General features: G+C 45.9%; 1 protein-coding gene across 3 annotated transcripts in view; it reads right to left on the bottom strand.

Moving 5' to 3' along the window:
• pde4ba (phosphodiesterase 4B, cAMP-specific a) overlaps positions 1-21,063 on the bottom strand; it is a 333,978-nt gene that overhangs the window by 67,447 nt on the left and 245,468 nt on the right. For all 3 annotated transcript variants that reach the window (XM_042322358.1, XM_024403084.2, XM_042322359.1), the window contains 3 exons: positions 10,775-10,811; positions 10,580-10,650; positions 5,108-5,157 (listed from right to left, as the gene is read on the bottom strand). In XM_042322358.1, the coding sequence (XP_042178292.1) occupies positions 5,108-5,157; positions 10,580-10,650; positions 10,775-10,811 (158 nt within the window). The remainder of the gene's footprint in view (positions 1-5,107; positions 5,158-10,579; positions 10,651-10,774; positions 10,812-21,063) is intronic.

Below are 21,063 nucleotides of genomic sequence, written 5' to 3' on the forward strand. Positions count from 1 at the left end.
TGGTTGTCTCGCGCGTTGGGAACAGAGAATAAAAGGAGCAGATTTCTGGGCGTGGTAGAATAGATTCAGGGCATAATGTACAGACAAGGGTATGGTAGAATGTGAGTACAGTGGAGGTAAACCTAGGCATTGAGTGACGATGAGAGAGGTTGTGTCTCTGGAGGCACCAGTTAAGCCAGGTGAGGCCTCCGCATGTGTGGGGGGTGGGACAAAGGAGCTATTTAAGGCATGTTGGGCAGGGCTGGGGGCTCTACAGTGAAATAAAACAATAACAACTTACCGAAACAGCAGTAGACAAGGCATATTGTCTACCGGCACCGACAGAGATGGCCGCCTCGCTTCGCGTTCCTAGGAAACTATGCAGTTTTTTTTTTTTTTTTTACATGTTATTTCTTACATTGGTACCCCAGGTCATCTTAGGTTTCATTACATACAGTCGAGAAGAACTACTGAATATAAGATCAGCGTCAACTCACCATCAGTACGACCAAGAATATGATTTTCACGAAGCGGATCCTGTGTTCTGCCTTTCAACCAGGACAACGGAATGGATCCCAGCCGGCGACCCCAAAAAACGACTTCGAAAAAGGGGAAAACGAAGCGGTCTTCTGGTCAGACTCCGGAGACGGGCACATCGTGCACCACTCCCTAGCATTCTCCTCGCCAATGTCCAGTCTCTTGACAACAAGGTTGATGAAATCCGAGCAAGGGTAGCATTCCAGAGGGACATCAGAGACTGTAACGTTCTTTGCTTCACGGAAACATGGCTCACTGGAGAGACGCTATCGGAGACAGTGCAGCCAGCTGGGTTCTCCACGCATCGCGCCGACAGAAACAAACATCTTTCTGGTAAGAAGAGGGGCGGGGGCGTATGCTTTATGGTTAAAGTGACGTGGTGTGGCCACAACAACATACAGGTACTCAAGTCCTTCTGTTCACCTGATTTAGAATTCCTCACAATCAAATGTAGACCGCATTATCTATTATCTAAGGGAATTCTCTTCGATTATAATCACAACCGTATATATTCCCCCCCAAGCAGACACATCGATGGCTCTGAACGAACTTTATTTGACTCTTTGCAAACTGGAATCCATATATCCGGAGGCTGCATTCATTGTAGCTGGGGATTTTAACAAGGCTAATCTGAAAACAAGACTCGCTAAATTTTATCAGCATGTCGATTGCGCAACCAGGGCTGGAAAAACCTTGGATCATTGCTATTCCAACTTCCGCGACACATATAAGGCCCTGCCCCGCCCTCCTTTCGGAAAAGCTGACCATGACTCCATTTTGTTGATCCCTGCCTACAGACAGAAACTAAAACAAGAAGCTCCCGTGCTGAGGTCTGTTCAACGCTGGTCCGACCAATCTGATTCCACACTCCAAGACTGCTTCAATCACGTGGACTGGGATATGTTCCGTATTGCGTCAGACAACAACATTGACGAATACGCTGATTCGGTGAGCGAGTTCATTAGAATGTGCATTGAAGATGTCGTTCCCATAGCAAGGATTAAAACATTCCCTAACCAGAAACCGTGGATTGATGGCAGCATTCGTGTGAAACTGAAGGCACGAGGACAATACAGTGCCACTGACACTGCCCGCAACTAAAACATGCGGACTCTCCTTCACTGCAGCCGACGTGAGGAAAACATTTAAACGTGTCAACCCTCGCAAGGCTGCAGGCCCAGACGGCATCCCCAGCCGGGCCCTCAGAGCATGCGCAGACCAGCTGGCCGGTGTGTTTACGGACATATTCAATCAATCCATATCCCAGTCTGTTGTTCCCACATGCTTCAAGAGGGCCACCATTGTTCCTGTTCCCAAGAAAGCTAAGGTAACTGAGCTAAACGACTACCTCCCCGTAGCACTCACTTCCGTCATCATGAAGTGCTTTGAGAGACTAGTCAAGGACCATATCACCTCCACCCTACCTGACACCCTAGACCCACTCCAATTTGCTCACGCCTCCAACTCAATCATCAAGTTTGCGGACGACACAACAGTGGTAGGCTTGATTACCAACAACGACGATACGGCCTACAGGGAGGAGGTGAGGGCCCTCGTAGTGTGGTGTCAGGAAAATACTCACTCACAAAAAAGTGAAAGCACTCACAAACTTCTACAGATGCACAATCAAGAGCATCCTGTCGGGCTGTATCACCGCCTGGTACGGCAACTGCTCCGCCCACAACCGTAAGGCTCTCCAGAGGGTAGTGAGGTCTGCACAACGCATCACCGGGGGCAAACTACCTGCCCTCCAGGACACCTACACCACCCGATGTCACAGGAAGGCCATAAAGATCATCAAGGACAACAACCACCCAAGCCACTGCCTGTTCACCCCGCTATCATCCAGAAGGCGAGGTCCGAGAGGGACCGAGAGACTGAAAAACAGCTTCTATCTCAAGGCCATCAGACTGTTAAACAGCCCCCACTAACATTGAGTGGCTGCTGCCAACACACTGACTCAACTCCAGACACTTTAATAATGGGAATTGTTGGGAAATGATGTAAAATATATCACTAGCCACTTTAAACAATGCTACCTAATATAATGTTTACATACCCTACATTATTCATCTCATATGTATACGTATATACTGTACTCTATATCATCTACTGCATCCTTATGTAATACATGTATCACTAGCCACTTTAACTATGCCACTTTGTTTACATACTCATCTCATATGTATATACTGCACTCAATACCATCTACTGTATCTTGCCTATGCCGCTCTGTACCATCACTCATTCATCTATCTTTATGTACATATTCTTTATCCCCTTACACTTGTGTCTATAAGGTAGTAGTTTTGGAATTGTTAGCTAGATTACTTGTTGGTTATTACTGCATTGTCAGAACTAGAAGCACAAGCATTTCGCTACACTCGCACTAACATCTGCTAACCATGTGTATGTGACAAATAAAATTTGATTTGATTTGATATTAGGGAGAGGCATGTGTAACCGAGTGATCATAGGGTCCAATGAGCAGGTATAGATGAGTTTGGGAGCCGTTCGGTAGTCGCTACTATGCTAGGCGAGCTGGAGACATGGAGATTCAGAAAGCTAGCGGGCCGGGATAGCAGATTTTTTAAATATTTTTTTTTATTTTACCTTTATTTAACCAGGCAAGTCAGTTAAGAACAAATTCTTATTTTCAATGACGGCAACAGTGGGAACAGTGGGTTAACTGCCTGTTCAGGGGCAGAACGACAGATTTGTACCTTGTCAGCTCGGGGGTTTTGAACTCGCAACCTTCCGGTTACTAGTCCAACGCTCTAACCACTAGGCTACCCTGCCACCCCAGATGGGTCTTCGGTGAAATTGGAATGGAAAAGCCTGTTGAAACCACCTTGGACGATTACGTCTGCAGACCAGTCGTGATGGATGGCTGGGCTCTGTGTCGGCAATAAAGGGTCCAGGCCAATTTGCAAAAGAGGTATTGTAGCCCAAGAATTAGCTGGTAGACCTCTTCGGCCAGTCGGGAGATGGGCCTAGTTCAAGGCTAGCTCAAGGCTAACTGGTGCTTGCTTCGGGACAGAGGCATTAGCCAGCAGCCACTCGGTTGCAGCTAGCTAGCTGCGATGATCCGGTGTAATGCTCCAGAGCTTAAGGCAGGAATCCGTGATGTGGTAGAGAAAAAGCAGTCCGATATGCTCTGGGTTGATATCACGCTGTGCAGACTGGCAGGTATTGGCCGAGCTGAAACTGGCTGGTGTCCGAGCTAAAAGTAAAGACCGCTAGCAGTGGATAACAGACTACTAGCTAGTAGCTAGTTAGCTGGCTAGCTTCTGATGGGGGTTCCGGTTTCAAAGTATAGAAAATAGCAGATCCGTACCACACTTGGTAAGAAGGGTTGCAGGAAAGTATATTCAGTTCGTAGATGGAAAGTGAGATTCAAATATATACGAAATGTATACGAAAAAAACGAGGAAAACTACTATTTACACAGGACAAGACAAACACACGTCCGACTGCTACGCCATCTTGGATTATGATGCTAACCACTAATGAAAAGTCACACTTCTCCTGCTATGTTTAATCAACATTTTTCAGAGATCCTCTGTCTTGTCTTGCCAAGGGTGTGTGAGTGTGTTTGTGAGTGTGTGTGTATGTGTGTGTTTGACAAACAGTCTTCTCGTTATGGCAGCCTGCCCTCTTGACACTATCATACAAGCTCAAGGACACAGTCAGGAGTTCCCAGTCATGCACACATGTGTGTTTCTATCAAGGTGTTAATAAGATGTGGGCACAGAGACAATGGCCCCTTGTCTGTCTGCATCCCATTTCTTCTCCAGTCCGCTGAAGGAGCAAACACACACAAAGCTACTGTTGCTTTGTCCAGCCAGTGGTCCAATAGTCACACACACACACACACACACACACACATCATTGTCTCTACTCCATTACAGTACAATGAGCAGGATTCATATGATGTTGTGTTTTCAGTGAGAAGTGAGAGGTTTCCTGGTACTCCCCCATCAGAGCAGTCAGACTAAAAAAAGGCTTGGAGGGGGGGTGTTGTTGCTAACACTGATGACAGAGCCAGGGAAGACAGCCAACACATACTGTATGAGCAAATGAGAGGGGGGAGAGGGATGAGGTGAGGTAGGAGTTGAGGGAGGGGATGAGGGAGGAGAAAAGGGAGGGGTGTGGGAGGGTGAGAGGTGTGGGGTAAGGGAGGGGTTGAGGGTGTAGGTGAGGTCTCAGGGATCAAGTGTAGACAAGATAGCAAGAGAAGAGAGAGAGGGACAGACGGAGGAGGAGATGGAAGAGAGTGGGACAGATGGAGGAGGAGAGAGACAGAAGGGAGAGATTGAGAGAAAGAGAGGGACAGACGGAGGAGTAGAGAGAAGAGAGAGGGACATACAGAGGAGGAGAGAGACAAAAGGGTGAGACTGAGAAAGAAGAGAGAGGGTCAGACATTGGAGGAGAGACACAGAAGGGAGAGATTGAAAGAGAAGAGAGACCGAGAGAATGGTCTTGACATTGATACATTGTCGAGATTTAAACATATGGAAAGACAAACTAACATCCCTGTCTTTGGGACACCAGGTGCATTGCAGGAGAGAGTGATGCATTGTGGTCTTACCTGGCAGACAGACTCTTGTGATGGGAGGCTGAGTGGCCGCAGGGGACCTCCTGAGGAAACAGAGAACATAAGTATGGATATGAAATACATTTTGATAGGCCTACGTCACATCGTAACATTCTGACATGGCCAACCACATCTGGTAAGACTATATAGGTTAAGTCATTCTAAATGAGGAGTGACAGAAGAGATGAAAGACAGAGGAGAGGAGAGACAGAGAGGAGAGACAGAGGAGAAGAGAGACAAAGAGGAGAGACAGAGGAGAGGAAGACAGAGGAGAAGAGAGACAGAGAGGAGAGACAGAGGAGAGGAGAGGAGAGACAGGAGAGGAGAGACAGGAGAGGAGAGACAGAGAGGCGAGACAGAGGAGAGGCGAGACAGAGGAGAGGAGGACAGAGGAGAGGAGAGGAGAGACAGAGGAGAGGAGAGACAGAGGAGAGACAGAGAGGAGAGAGAGAGAGGAGAGACAGAGGAGAGACAGAGGAGAGACAGAGAGGAGAGACAGAGGAGAGACAGAGAGGAGAGAGAGAGAGAGGAGAGACAGAGGAGAGACAGAGAGAGAGAGAGAGAGGAGAGACAGAGGAGAGACAGAAAGGAGAGAGAGAGAGGAGAGACAGAGGAGAGACAGAGAGGAGAGAGAGAGGAGAGACAGAGAGGAGAGAGAGAGGAGAGACAGAGGATAGAAAAGACAGAGAGGAGAGACATACGAGAGCAGAGACAGAGGAGAGACAGAGGAGAGGAAAGACAGGAGAAGAGAAACAGAGGAGAGGAGAGAGAGGATAGGAAAGACAGAGGAGAGGAGAGACAGAGAGGAGAGACAGAGGAGAGGAGAGACAGAGAGGAGAGACAGAGGAGAGGAGAGACAGTGGAGAGGAAAGACAGAGGAGAGGAGAGACAGAGGAGAGGAAAGACAGAGGAGAGGAGAGACAGAGGAGAGGAAAGATGGAGAGGAGAGACAGAGGAGAGGAAAGACAGAGAGGAGAGACAGAGGAGAGGAAAGACAGAGGAGGAGAGGAGAGGAGAGAGAGAGGAGAGGAGAGACAGAGAGGAGAGACAGAGGAGAGGAGAGACAGTGGAGAGGAAAGACAGAGGAGAGGAGAGACAGAGGAGAGGAAAGACAGAGGAGAGGAGAGACAGAGGAGAGGAAAGACGGAGAGGAGAGACAGAGGAGAGGAAAGACAGAGGAGAGGAAAGAAAGAGAGGAGAGACAGAGGAGAGGAAAGACAGAGAGGAGAGACAGAGGAGAGGAAAGACAGAGAGGAGAGACAGAGGAGAGGAAAGACAGAGAGGAGAGACAGAGGAGAGGAAAGACAGAGAGGAGAGACAGACAGGAGAGACAGACAGGAGAGACAGAGGAGAGGAAAGACAGAGAGAGGAGAGACAGAGGAGAGGAAAGACAGAGAGGAGAGACAGAGGAGAGGAAAGACAGAGAGGAGAGACAGAGGAGAGGAAAGACAGAGGAGAGACAGAGAGAGGAAAGACAGAGAGGAGAGACAGAGGAGAGGAGAGACAGAGAGGAGAGACAGAGGAGAGGAGAGACAGAGAGGAGAGACAGAGGAGAGGAGAGAGAGGAGAGGAAAGACAGAGAGGAGAGACAGAGAGGAGAGACAGAGGAGACGAGAGACAGAGGAGAGGGGAGAAAGAGAGGGGAGACAGAGAGGAGAGACAGAGGAGAGACAGAGGAGAGGAGAGACAGAGGAGAGGAGAGACAGGGGAGGGAAGAGACAGAGGAGAGGAAGACAGAGGAGAAGAGAGACAGAGGAGAGGAGAGACAGAGGAGAGGAAGACAGAGGAGAGACAGATGAGAGAAGAGACAGAGGAGAGGAGAGACAGGAGAGGAGAGACAGGAGAGGAGAGACAGAGAGGCGAGACAGAGGAGAGGAGAGACAGAGGAGAGGAGAGACAGGAGAGACAGAGGAGAGGAGAGACAGAGGAGAGGAGAGACAGAGGAGAGGAGAGACAGAGAGGCGAGACAGAGGAGAGACAGAGGAGAGGAGAGACAGGAGAAACAGAGGAGAGGAGAGGAGAGACAGAGGAGAGACAGAGAGGAGAGAGAGAGGAGAGAAAGAGGAGAGGAAAGACAAAGAGGAGAGACAGAGAAGAGAGATAGAGAGGAGACAAAAGACAGAGAGGAGAGACAGAGAGGAGAGACATATGAGAGGAGAGACAGAGAGGAGAGATATACGAGAGGAAAGACAGAGAGGGAGACAGAGGAGAGGAAAGACAGAGAGGAGAGACAGAGGAGAGGAGAGACAGAGAGGAGAGAAAGAGGAGAGGAGAGACAGAGGAGAGGAAAGACAGAGGAGAGGAGAGACAGAGGAGAGGAGAGACAGAGGAGAGGAGAGACAGAGAGGCGAGACAGAGGAGAGGAGAGACAGAGGAGAGGAGAGACAGGAGAAACAGAGGAGAGGAGAGACAGACGAGAGACAGAGAGGAGAGAGAGGAGAGACAGAGGAGAGGAAAGACAGAGAGGAGAGACAGAGAGGAGAGACAGAGAGGAGAGAAAAGACAGAGAGGAGAGACATACGAGAGGAGAGACAGAGAGGAGAGACATACGAGAGGAGAGACAGAGGAGAGACAGAGGAGAGGAGAGACAGGAGAAACAGAGGAGAGGAGAGACAGCATCACCACCCTGAATGGTTCCGACCTTGAATATGTGGACATCTATAAGTACCTAGGTGTCTGGCTAGACTGCAAACTCTCCTTCCAGACTCATATCAAACATCTCCAATCGAAAATCAAATCAAGAGTCGGCTTTCTATTCCGCAACAAAGCCTCCTTCACTCACGCCGCCAAGCTTACCCTAGTAAAACTGACTATCCTACCGATCCTCGACTTTGGCGATGTCATCTACAAAATGGCTTCCAACACTCTACTCAGCAAACTGGATGCAGTCTATCACAGTGCCATCCGTTTTGTCACTAAAGCACCTTATACCACCCACCACTGCGACTTCTATGCTCTAGTCGGCTGTCCCTCGTTACATATTCGTCGCCAGACCCACTGGCTCCAGGTCATCTACAAGTCCATGCTAGGTAAAGCTCCGCCTTATCTCAGTTCACTGGTCACGATGGCAACACCCATCCGTAGCACACGCTCCAGCAGGTGTATCTCACTGATCATCCCTAAAGCCAACACCTCATTTGGCCGCCTTTCGTTCCAGTACTCTGCTGCCTGTGACTGGAACGAATTGCAAAAATCGCTGAAGTTGGAGACTTTTATCTCCCTCACCAACTTCAAACATCAGCTATCTGAGCAGCTAACCGATCGCTGCAGCTGTACATAGTCTATTGGTAAATAGCCCACCCATTTTCACCTACCTCATCTCCATACTGTTTTTATTTATTTACTTTTCTGCTCTTTTGCACACCAATATCTCTACCTGTACATGACCATCTGATCATTTATCACTCCAGTGTTAATCTGCAAAATTGTAATTATTCGCCTACCTCCTCATGCCTTTTGCACACATTGTATATAGACTCCCCACCTTTGTTTTCTACTGTGTAGAAAACTGTGTACTGTGTATTTCTACTGTGTATTGACTTGTTAATTGTTTATTCCATGTGTAACTCTCTGTTGTCTGTTCACACTGCTATGCTTTATCTTGGCCAGGTCGCAGTTGCAAATGAGAACTTGTTCTCAACTAGCCTACCTGGTTAAATAAAGGTGAAATAAAAAATAAATAAATAAATAAACAGTAGGTATGGTGTTCTTTGGATTCAACTCAGCATTCTTTGTCCTCCAAACACGACGAGTTGAGTTTTTACCAAAAAGTTATATTTTGGTTTTATCTCATCATATGACATTCTCTCAATCTTCTTCTGGATCATCCAAATGCTCTCTAGCAAACTTCAGACGGGCCTGGACATGTACTGGCTTAAGCAGGGGGACACGTCTGGCACTGCAGGATTTGAGTCCCTGGCGGCGTAGTGTGTTACTGATGGTAGGCTTTATTACTTTGGTCCCAGCTCTCTGCAGGTCATTCACTAGGTCCCCCGTGTGGTTCTGGGATTTTTGCTCACCGTTCTTGTGATCATTTTGACCCCACGGGGTGAGATCTTGCGTGGAGCCCCAGATCGAGGGAGATTATCAGTGGTCTTGTATGTCTTCCATTTCCTAATAATTGCTCCCACAGTTGATTTCTTCAAACCAAGCTGCTTACCTATTGCAGATTCAGTCTTCCCAGCCTGGTGCAGGTCTACAATTTTTTTTCTGGTGTCCTTTGACAGCTCTTTGGCCTTGGCCATAGTGGAGTTTGGAGTGTGACTGTTTGAGGTTGTGGACAGGTGTCTTTTATACTGATAACAAGTTCAAACTGTTGCCATTAATACAGGTAACGAGTGGAGGACAGAGGAGCCTCTTAAAGAAGTTGTTACAGGCCTGTGAGAGCCAGAAATCTTGCTTGTTTGTAGGTGACCAAATACTTATTTTCCCACCATAATTTGCAAATAAATTCATTAAAAAATCCTACAATGTGATTTTCTGGATTTTTTTCTCATTTTGTCTGTCATAGTTGAAGTGTACCTATGATGAAAATTACAGGCCTCTCTCATCTTTTTAAGTGGGAGAACTTGCACAATTGGTGGCTGACTAAATACTTTTTTGCCCCACTGTAGGAATGTGATTCATGCATTGCCTATAATGTGTGGATTATGTTTTAGACATTTCAGACAGGCTTATAACAAAAATATGACTTAACAAGCACAACATAATCATTTACATAAATGGCAGTTGAAATCAGGTTGAATTTACTCATATAAAATGTACTTCCACCAATTAAAATGAGATTTAGTATTTTGTTTATTTGACTAAAATATGAATGATCTGTGTCTGTGATAATGGGGTTGTTTTTCTCCCATCACCCCACAGCTAACCTGTTTAAAAAGAGTGCATACAGTGTCCTAATAGCTTGACGTAGTTAAAGTGTTTTCATGAGGAAAAAGAGAAAGCATGTGTTTATCATCCTGCTGTGCAGTGCACTACCTCCTGCCTGGCATTAACATTACCCTTCGATAGAAAAACACAAGGAGCAGAAGGAATCTGGAGTGGAAACCTAGAATAATAAGACAGTGTTCTGAGTTCATGTGTTCTACAGGCTGAGGATGGCGGAGACTGAGAAGGGCAACATCTTACGAGTTCCAACCCCACTTTGTCAAGCATTTCACATTAAAGTCTATACCAGTTGTAGGGTGCGCATGTGACAAATACAATTTGATTTCATTTGATGATGCGTTGAACAGTGAACAAGTTTAAAACCAAAGAGAAAAGCTCCAATAAGACAAGGCCGAGAGTGGGTGGAATAGGTAGCAACTGCCCTCTTGTGGATTGAGATACAAACTACAACACATTTACAGCTGCTGTGTATTGTCCTCCACAGCAGACATGAGACTCATTTGTATATTTATTTATGCATAATTCATTAGGTAGTGTTCTTAATCAGTCAGATAAACAATAACACTGGACACTTACTTGTTTGAAGCACATTGGACATTGGTCAGGACTGTGAAGTTATTTCTTACACTTCGAAGGCTTGCGAGGACCTGGACAGAAAGAGAACATGTTTAGCCATTACTTACACCAGCGGGTATGGAAAGACACAGATGTTCTGAATGTAGGGGTGTTAGCGGCTGGGTTTAAGGACAGGTGAGCTGGGATCATATTTACCTGGGCAAAAGGCGTTACTATCAGGTCATCACCATGTCTGTAAACACAAACAAAAACATGTCAACAACACATCCTGAACATCATTCAGAAAGCATTCCTAAGACTGTTAACAGTGTCATACACACGTCAGGTTTAATGGGCTCAATCAGTCCACTGTTTCAACACCAGGGGAAAGAACATATCTTTAAACCACATCCAGGGAGCTAGTCATTTTGAAAGTATGTGTCAGTTATGAGTAACGAAGGTCCCAATTCCCTAAACTGTGCCTGTAGTTAAGCCTTTGAGGACAAACAGGAATCTTGTGACTGACCAACAGCCAAATTACCTCTACGTACCCCACAGACAAATGACCCCTACTGTACGTACCCCACAACCAAATGACCCCTACAGTGGTTCTTCCGTTAAAAGTTGCATCATACTCTTGTGTGGCGCAGCGGTCTAAGGCACTGCATCTCAGTGCAAGAGATGTCACTACAGACCCTGGTCCAATTCCAGGCTGTATCACAACCGGCAGTGAATGGGAGTCTGTCACGCCCTGACCATAGAGAGCCTTTTTATTCTCTATTTTGGTTAGATCGGGGTGTGACTAGGGGGGTGTTCCTATCTAGGTGTTTTATTTCTGTTGGCCTGGTATGGTTCCCAATCAGAGGCAGCTGTTTATCGTTGTCTCTGATTGGGGATCATATTTAGGCAGCCACTTCCCCACTGTGTTTTGTGGGATCTTGTCTTGCCCAGTGCATGTTGTACCTCTTATGTTACGGTTCGTTGTTGGTTTCCTTTTTGTTTTTGTAAGTTTAACAAAAATAAAGATGTGGAATTCAGAGCACGCTGTGCCTTGGTCCGTCTCTCCACACAACCGTGACAGAGTCCCATTGTCACGACTTCCACCGAAGGTGGCTCCTCTCCCTGTTCGGGCGGCGCTCTGCGGTCGTCGTCGATGGTCTACTAGCTGCGTTTTTCCTTTTCTTTTGGTTATGTCTGTTTTGTGTTTCACCTGGTTTCATTTTGGTTAATTAGGGGGGTATTTATCTCAACTTTTCCTTTTGGTTTTTGTGTGGGATTGTTTTCTTTTGACTGTCAGTTAGTTTTGGGTTGCATTTTATTTAGTTCATTTTAAACAGGTGGTTTTTCCCTGGACTGTGTCTGAGTGGGGTTTTGTGGCTACTGTTGTAGTCCGGTGTCCTGTTATTTTGAGCTTGTTAAATAAAACACCCTTTTCCTTCGGAACTTGTTTCTCCTGCGCCTGACTCCACACCCACATCTCCTTGGGGAGATCTGACACCCATAGGGCGGCACACAATTGGCCCAACGTCGTCCAGATTAGGGGAGGGTTTGCCCAGGGTAGACTGCCATTGTAAATAAGAATTTGTTCTGAACTGACTTGCCTAGTTAAATAAACGTCAAATGAAAATAAATACTGCAGCACAGCACAGCTTGCAGGATGGTACAGCATGTTACAGCACATCACGTGATGGTATTTTATTGTCAGCCATTGTTCCCGTTAATTCTCGTTGAAACCACCAATGGGCATCTTTGAGGGCGTCTTCATGGAGCTTGCTTACTTTCCCAAATTATCCTACAGAGGTCCACACGGACCAGACGTTTTGATTGCTATACCCTATCAGAGGTCCATGCAGACCAGAAGTTTTGATTGCTATACCCTATCAGAAGTCCATGCAGACCAGATGTTTGATTGTTATACCCTATCAGAGGTCCATGCAGACCAGATGTTTTGACTGTTATACCCTATCAGAGGTCCACGCAGACCAGATGTTTTGACTGTTATACCCTATCAGAGGTCCATGCAGACCAGATGTTTTGACTGTTATACCCTATCAGAGGTCTATGCAGAACAGATGTTTTGACTGTTATACCCTATCAGAGGTCCATGCAGACCAGACGTTTTGATTGCTAAACCCTATCAGAGGTCCATGCAGTCCAGACGTTTTGATTGCTAAACCCTATCAGAGGTCCACGCAGACGAGACATTTTGACTGTTATACCCTATCAGAGGTCTATGCAGACCAGATGTTTTGACTGTTATACCCTATCAGAGGTCCATGCAGACCAGAAGTTTTGATTGTTAAACCCTATCAGAGCTCCACGCAGACCAGATGTTTTGATTGCTATACCCTATCAGAGGTCCATGCAGACCAGATGTTTTGATTGTTAAACCCTATCAGAGGTCCACGCAGACCAGATGTGTTGATTGTTATACCCTATCAGAGGTCCATGCAGACCAGATGTTTTGATTGTTATACCCTATCAGAGGTCCATGCAGACCAGAAGTTTTGATTGTTATACCCTATCAGAGGTCCACGCAGACCAGATGTTTTGATTGTTATACCCTATCAGAGGTCCATGCAGACCAGATGTTTTGATTGTTATACCCTATCAGAGGTCCATGCAGACCAGAAGTTTTGATTGTTAAACCCTATCAGAGCTCCAGGCAGACCAGATGTTTTGATTGTTATACCCTATCAGAGGTCCATGCAGACCAGATGTTTTGATTGTTAAACCCTATCAGAGGTCCACAGACCAGAGACCAGATGTTTTGATTGTTATACCCTATCAGAGGTCCATGCAGACCAGATGTTTTGACTGTTATACCCTATCAGAGGTCCATGCAGACCAGATGTTTTGACTGTTATACCCTATCAGAGGTCCATGCAGACCAGATGTTTTGACTGCTATACCCTATCAGAGGTCCACGCAGACCAGATGTTTTGATTGTTATACCCTATCAGAGGTCCATGCAGACCAGAAGTTTTGATTGTTAAACCCTATCAGAGCTCCACGCAGACCAGATGTTTTGATTGCTATACCCTATCAGAGGTCCATGCAGACCAGAAGTTTTGATTGTTAAACCCTATCAGAGCTCCACGCAGACCAGATGTTTTGATTGCTATACCCTATCAGAGGTCCATGCAGACCAGATGTTTTGATTGTTAAACCCTATCAGAGGTCCACGCAGACCAGAAGTTTTGATTGCTATACCCTATCAGAGGTCCACGCAGACCAGATGTTTTGATTGCTATACCCTATCAGAAGTCCATGTTTTGACCAGATGTTTTGATTTTTATTACCCTATCAGAGGTCCATGCAGACCAGATGTTTTGATTGTTATACCCTATCAGAAGTCCACGCAGACCAGATGTTTTGATTGTCATACCCTATCAGAGGTCCATGCAGACCAGATGTTTTGATTGTTAAACCCTATCAGAGGTCCACGCAGACCAGATGTTTTGATTGCTAAACCCTATCAGAGGTCCACGCAGACCAGAAATTTTGATTGTTAAACCCTATCAGAGGTCCATGCAGACCAGAAGTTTTGATTGTTATACCCTATCAGAGGTCCATGCAGACCAGATGTTTTGATTGCTAAACCCTATCAGAGGTCCACGCAGACCAGATGTTTTGATTGCTAAACCCTATCAGAAATGCACGCAGACCAGATGTATCGATTGCTATACCCTATCAGAGGTCCACGCAGACCAGACATTTTGATTGCTATACCCTATCAGAGGTCTATGCAGACCAGAAGTTTTGATTGTTATACCCTATCAGAGGTCCATGCAGACCAGATGTTTTGGCTGCTATACCCTAGCTGCTATCCGTGTGACTATCGGCTTTTGTCGATTCCGGAGCAAACATCAATTATTCCGGAGATAGCCAGCTGAAGAGTTCCATCAATCACTCCTGGGCTACAATCACCTATCCGGACCCGTTTTACTGCCTACGCGGAGCCCCACCGGGCCTTCACAACTGGACTGCCGACCTTATCTACCCGAAGGAGTTATCCGACTGGCTCCTCCGTCGCGACGTTACCTGAACGCCCATCTGCGGCCCGCCAACCGTTAGCAGCCGATAAGACAGCTATCTGAATAGACAATCGGACAATTTATTTATTTATTTGTATTATTATTTATTTTTCTTCTTGGGCCTCTATAACTATATCTATTGTTTTTTTGTTGTTGTTGTGTGATTTGGATTAATCCCCTCTACCACACGGAACCCCACTAATCTACTGACGGAACGCAAGAGGTGGCTAATAACAGACCTCCATCCTATGCTAGCTTGCTATCGATGGCCTGGCTAGCTGTCTAAATCACCGTGACCCCCAACTAACCTCTCTACTCACTGGACTCTTTTGATCACTCGACTAAGCATGCCTCTCCTTAATGTCAATATGCCTTGTCCATTGCTGTTCTGGTTAGTGTTTATTGGCTTATTTCACTGTAGAGCCTCTAGTCCTGCTCACTATACCTTATCCAACCTATTAGTTCCACCACCCACACATGCAATGACATCTCCTGGTTTCAATGTTTCTAGAGACAATATCTCTCTCTTCATCACTCAATACCTAGGTTTACCTCCACTGTATTCACATCCTACCATACCTTTGTCTGTACATTATAACTTGATGCTATTTTATCGCTCCCAGAAACCTCCTTTTACTCTCTGTTCCAGACGTTCTAGATGACCGATTCTTATTGCTTTTAGCCGTACCCTTATTCTACTCCTCCTCTGTTCCTCTGGCGATGTAGAGGTGAATCCAGGCCCTGCAGTGCCTAGCTCCACTCCTATTCCCCAGGCGCTCTCTTTTGTCGACTTCTGTAACCGTAATAGCCTTGGTTTCATGCATGCTAACATTAGAAGCCTCCTCCCTAAGTGTGTTCTATTCACTGCTTTAGCACACTCTGCCAACCCGGATGTTCTAGCTGTATCTGAATCCTGGCTTAGGAAGACCACCAAAAATTCTGACATTTTAATCCCAAACTACAACATTTTCAGACAAGATAGAACTGCCAAAGGGGGCGGTGTTGCAATCTACTGCAAAGATAGCCTGCAGAGTTCTGTCCTACTATCCAGGTCTGTACCCAAACAATTTGAACTTCTACTTTTAAAAATCCACCTCTCTAAAAACAAGTCTCTCACCGTTGCCGCCTGCTATAGACCACCCTCTGCCCCCAGCTGTGCTCTGGACACCATATGTGAATTTATTGCCCCCCATCTATCTTCAGAGCTCGTGCTGCTAGGCGACCTAAACTGGAACATGCCTAACACCCCAGCCATCCTACAATCTAAACTTGATGCCCTCAATCTCACACAAATTATCAATGAACCTACCAGGTACCTCCCCAAAGCCTTAAACACGGGCACCCTCATAGATATCATCCTAACCAACTTGCCCTCTAAATACACCTCTGCTGTCTTCAACCAAGATCTCAGCGATCACTGCCTCATTGCCTGCATCCGTAATGGGTCAGCGGTCAAACGACCTCCACTCATCACTGTCAAATGCTCCCTGAAACACTTCAGTGAGCAGGCCTTTCTAATCGACCTGGCCGGGGTATCCTGGAAGGATATTGATCTCATCCCGTCAGTAGAGGATGCCTGGATATTTTTTTAAATGCCTTCCTAACCATCTTAAATAAACATGCCCCATTCAAGAAATTTAGAACCAGGAACAGATATAGCCCTTGGTTCTCCCCAGATCTGACTGCCCTTAACCAACACAAAAACATCCTATGGCGTTCTGCATTAGCATCGAACAGCCCCCGTGATATGCAGCTGTTCAGGGAAGCTAGAAACCATTATACACAGGCAGTTAGAAAAGCCAAGGTTAGCTTTTTCAAGTAGAAATTTGCTTCCTGCAACACTAACTCAAAAAAGTTCTGGGACACTGTAAAGTCCATGAAGAATAAGAACACCTCCTCCCAGCTGCCCACTGCACTGAAGATATGAAACACTGTCACCACTGATAAATCCACCATAATTGAGAATTTCAATAAGCATTTTTCTACGGCTGGCCATGCTTTCCACCTGGCTACTCCTACTCCGGTCAACAGCACTCCACCCCCCACAGCAACTCGCCCAAGCCTTCCCCATTTCTCCTTCTCCCAAATCCGTTCAGCTGATGTTCTGAAAGAGCTGCAAAATCTGGACCCCTACAAATCAGCCGGGCTAGACAATCTGGACCCTTTCTTTCTAAAATTATCTGCCGAAATTGTTGCCACCCCTATTACTAGCCTGTTCAACCTCTCTTTCGTGTCGTCTGAGATTCCCAAAGATTGGAAAGCAGCTGCGGTCATCCCCCTCTTCAAAGGGGGGGACACTCTTTACCCAAACTGCTACAGACCTATATCTATCCTATCATGCCTTTCTAAGGTCTTCGAAAGCCAAGTCAACAAACAGATTACCGACCATTTCGAATCTCACCATACCTTCTCTGCTATGCAATCTGGTTTCAGAGCTGGTCATGGGTGCACCTCAGCCACGCTCAAGGTCCTAAACGATATCTTAACCGCCATCGATAAGAAACATTACTGTGCAGCCGTATTCATTGATCTGGCCAAGGCTTTCGACTCTGTCAATCACCACATCCTCATCGGCAGACTCGACAGCCTTGGTTTCTCAAATGATTGCCTCGCCTGGTTCACCAACTACTTCTCTGATAGAGTTCAGTGTGTCAAATCGGAGGGTCTGCTGTCCGGACCTCTGGCAGTCTCTATGGGGGTGCCACAGGGTTCAATTCTTGGACCGACTCTCTTCTCTGTATACATCAATGAGGTCGCTCTTGCTGCTGGTGAGTCTCTGATCCACCTCTACGCAGACGACACCATTCTGTATACTTCTGGCCCTTCTTTGGACACTGTGTTAACAACCCTCCAGGCCAGCTTCAATGCCATACAACTCTCCTTCCGTGGCCTCCAATTGCTCTTAAATACAAGTAAAACTAAATGCATGCTCTTCAACCGATCGCTACCTGCACCTGCCCGCCTGTCCAACATCCCTACTCTAGACGGCTCTGACTTAGAATACGTGGACAACTACAAATACTTAGGTGTCTGGTTAGACTGTAAACTCTCCTTCCAGACCCATATCAAACATCTCCAATCCAAAGTTAAATCTAGAATTGGCTTCCTATTTCGCAACAAAGCATCCTTCACTCATGCTGCCAAACATACCCTTGTAAAACTGACCATCCTACCAATCCTCGACTTTAGCGATGTCATTTACAAAATAGCCTCCAATACCCTACTCAACAAATTGGTTGCAGTCTATCACAGTGCAATCCGTTTTGTCACCAAAGCCCCATATACTACCCACCATTGCGACCTGTATGCTCTCTTTGGCTGGCCCTCGCTTCATACTCGTTGCCAAACCCACTGGCTCCATGTCATCTACAAGACCCTGCTAGGTAAAGTCCCCCCTTATCTCAGCTCGCTGGTCACCATAGCATCTCCCACCTGTGGCACAGGCTCCAGCAGGTATATCTATCTAGTCACCCCCAAAACCAATTCTTTCTTTGGCCGCCTCTCCTTCCAGTTCTCTGCTGCCAATGACTGGAACGAACTACAAAAATCTCTGAAACTGGAAACACTTATCTCCTTCACTAGCTTTAAGCATCAACTGTCAGAGCAGCTCACAGATTACTGCACCTGTACATAGCCCACCTATAATTTAGCCCAAACAACTACCTCTTTCCCTACTGTATTTAATTTATTTATTTTGCTCCTTTGCACCCCATTATTTTTATTTCTACTTTGCACATTCTTCCATTGCAAATCTACCATTCCAGTGTTTTACTTGCTATATTGTATTTACTTTGCCACCATGGCCTTTTTTTGCCTTTACCTCCCTTATCTCACCTCATTTGCTCACATCGTATATAGACTTGTTTATACTGTATTATTGACTGTATGTTTGTTTTACTCCATGTGTAACTCTGTGTCGTTGTATGTGTTGAACTGCTTTCCTTTATCTTGGCCAGGTCGCAATTGTAAATGAGAACTTGTTCTCAACTTGCCTACCTGGTGAAATAAAAATAAAAAATAAATAAAAATCAGAGGTCCATGCAGACCAGATGTTTTGATTGTTATACCCTATCAGAGGTCCACGCAGACCAGATATTTTGACTGCTATACCCTATCAGAGGTCCATGCAGACCAGATGTTTTGACTGTTATACCCTATCAGAGGTCCATGCAGACCAGATGTTTTGACTGCCATACCCTATCAGAGGTCCATGCAGACCAGATGTTTTGACTGCTATACCCTATCAGAGGTCCATGCAGACCAGATGTTTTGACTGCTATACCCTATCAGAGGTCCATGCAGACCAGATGTTTTGACTGCTATACCCTATCAGAGGTCCATGCAGACCAGATGTTTTGACTGCTATACCCTATCAGAGGTCCATGCAGACCAGATGTTTTGACTGCTATACCCTATCAGAGGTCCATGCAGACCAGATGTTTTGACTGCTATACCCTATCCTCCAGAGCAGAACAAGTGAATGAGTTTCGTTGACATGAAGCAACTATAGCCTCAGCTACTATAGCACAGAGAAATGCATCTTAAAACATGCTATTTTGTTCTTTTGAAATCAATTGTCTTAGTATCATGTTTGGTAGGCTGCTCTTTGAGTCCCAGCTAATCTACTGTTAATATGCATACCGCGCAGCAGAGCTTCATGGAGCTTGGAGGATGACATGTTCAGTAAGTTTTTAGTTTTTAGGATATTTATCTTAATGTAGGCGTAATGATTGTGTAAAATAAACGTATTTCAGTCAATTCTGAGACAGGTGGGTTCTAGGTTTTTATTGAAATGACATGGAGCTATCATTAGTATCATTAGTAGGCAAACATTGACCTTGCCAAGGCTTTCGACTCTGTCAATCACCATATTCTTATTGGCAGACTCAGTAGCCTCGGTTTTTCGGATGACTGCCTTGCCTGGTTCACCAATTACTTTGCAGACAGAGTTCAGTGTGTCAAATCGGAGGGCATGCTGTCCGGTCCTCTGGCAGTCTCTATGGGGTGCCACAGGGTTCAATTCTCGGGCCGACTCTTTTCTCTGTATATATCAATGATGTTGCTCTTGCTGCGGGCGATTCCCTGATCCACCTCTACGCAGACGACACCATTCTATATACTTTCGGCCCGTCATTGGACACTGTGCTATCTAACCTCCAAACAAGCTTCAATGCCATACAACACTCCTTCCGTGGCCTCCAACTGCTCTTAAACGCTAGTAAAACCAAATGCATGCTTTTCAACCGATCGCTGCCTGCACCCGCATGCCCGACTAGCATCACCACCCTGGATGGTTCCGACCTTGAATATGTGGACATCTATAAGTACCTAGGTGTCTGGCTAGACTGCAAACTCTCCTTCCAGACTCATATCAAACATCTCCAATCGAAAATCAAATCAAGAGTCGGCTTTCTATTCCGCAACAAAGCCTCCTTCACTCACGCCGCCAAGCTTACCCTAGTAAAACTGACTATCCTTCCGATCCTCGACTTCGGCGATGTCATCTACAAAATGGCTTCCAACACTCTACTCAGCAAACTGGATGCAGTCTATCACAGTGCCATCCGTTTTGTCACTAAAGCACCTTATACCACCCACCACTGCGACCTGTATGCTCTAGTCGGCTGGCCCTCGTTACATATTCGTCGCCAGACCCACTGGCTCCAGGTCATCTACAAGTCCATGCTAGGTAAAGCTCCGCCTTATCTCAGTTCACTGGTCACGATGGCAACACCCATCCGTAGCACGCGCTCCAGCAGGTGTATCTCACTGATCATCCCTAAAGCCAACACCTCATTTGGCCGCCTTTCGTTCCAGTACTCTGCTGCCTGTGACTGGAACGAATTGCAAAAATCGCTGAAGTTGGAGACTTTTATCTCCCTCACCAACTTCAAACATCAGCTATCTGAGCAGCTAACCGATCGCTGCTGCTGTACATAGTCTATTGGTAAATAGCCCACCCATTTTCACCTACCTCATCCCCATACTGTTTTTATTTATTTACTTGCTCTTTTGCACACCAATATCTCTACCTGTACATGACCATCTGATCATTTATCACTCCAGTGTTAAACCTCAAAATTGTAATTATTCGCCTACCTCCTCATGCCTTTTGCACACATTGTATATAGACTCCCCCTTTGTTTTCTACTGTGTTATTGACTTGTTAATTGTTTATTCCATGTGTAACTCTGTGTTGTCTGCTCACACTGCTATGCTTTATCTTGGCCAGGTCGCAGTTGCAAATGAGAACTTGTTCTCAACTGGCCTACCTGGTTAAATAAAGGTGAAATAAAAAAATAAAAATAAAAAAACATCCAATAAACATCCAAAAATACATTTCAAGTCCCTAAAAATGTTCATTAACTTGGCAAGAGGCTTTTGTCCTGCTAATAGCCCATCATGGGTGGAAGTCTTCTTTTGTATTCCAATGTATTGAATGAATATGTTAATTCCAGTCATTTACCA

Source organism: Oncorhynchus tshawytscha, linkage group LG05 (assembly GCF_018296145.1).
Source record: "Oncorhynchus tshawytscha isolate Ot180627B linkage group LG05, Otsh_v2.0, whole genome shotgun sequence".
NCBI lineage: Eukaryota > Metazoa > Chordata > Actinopteri > Salmoniformes > Salmonidae > Oncorhynchus > Oncorhynchus tshawytscha.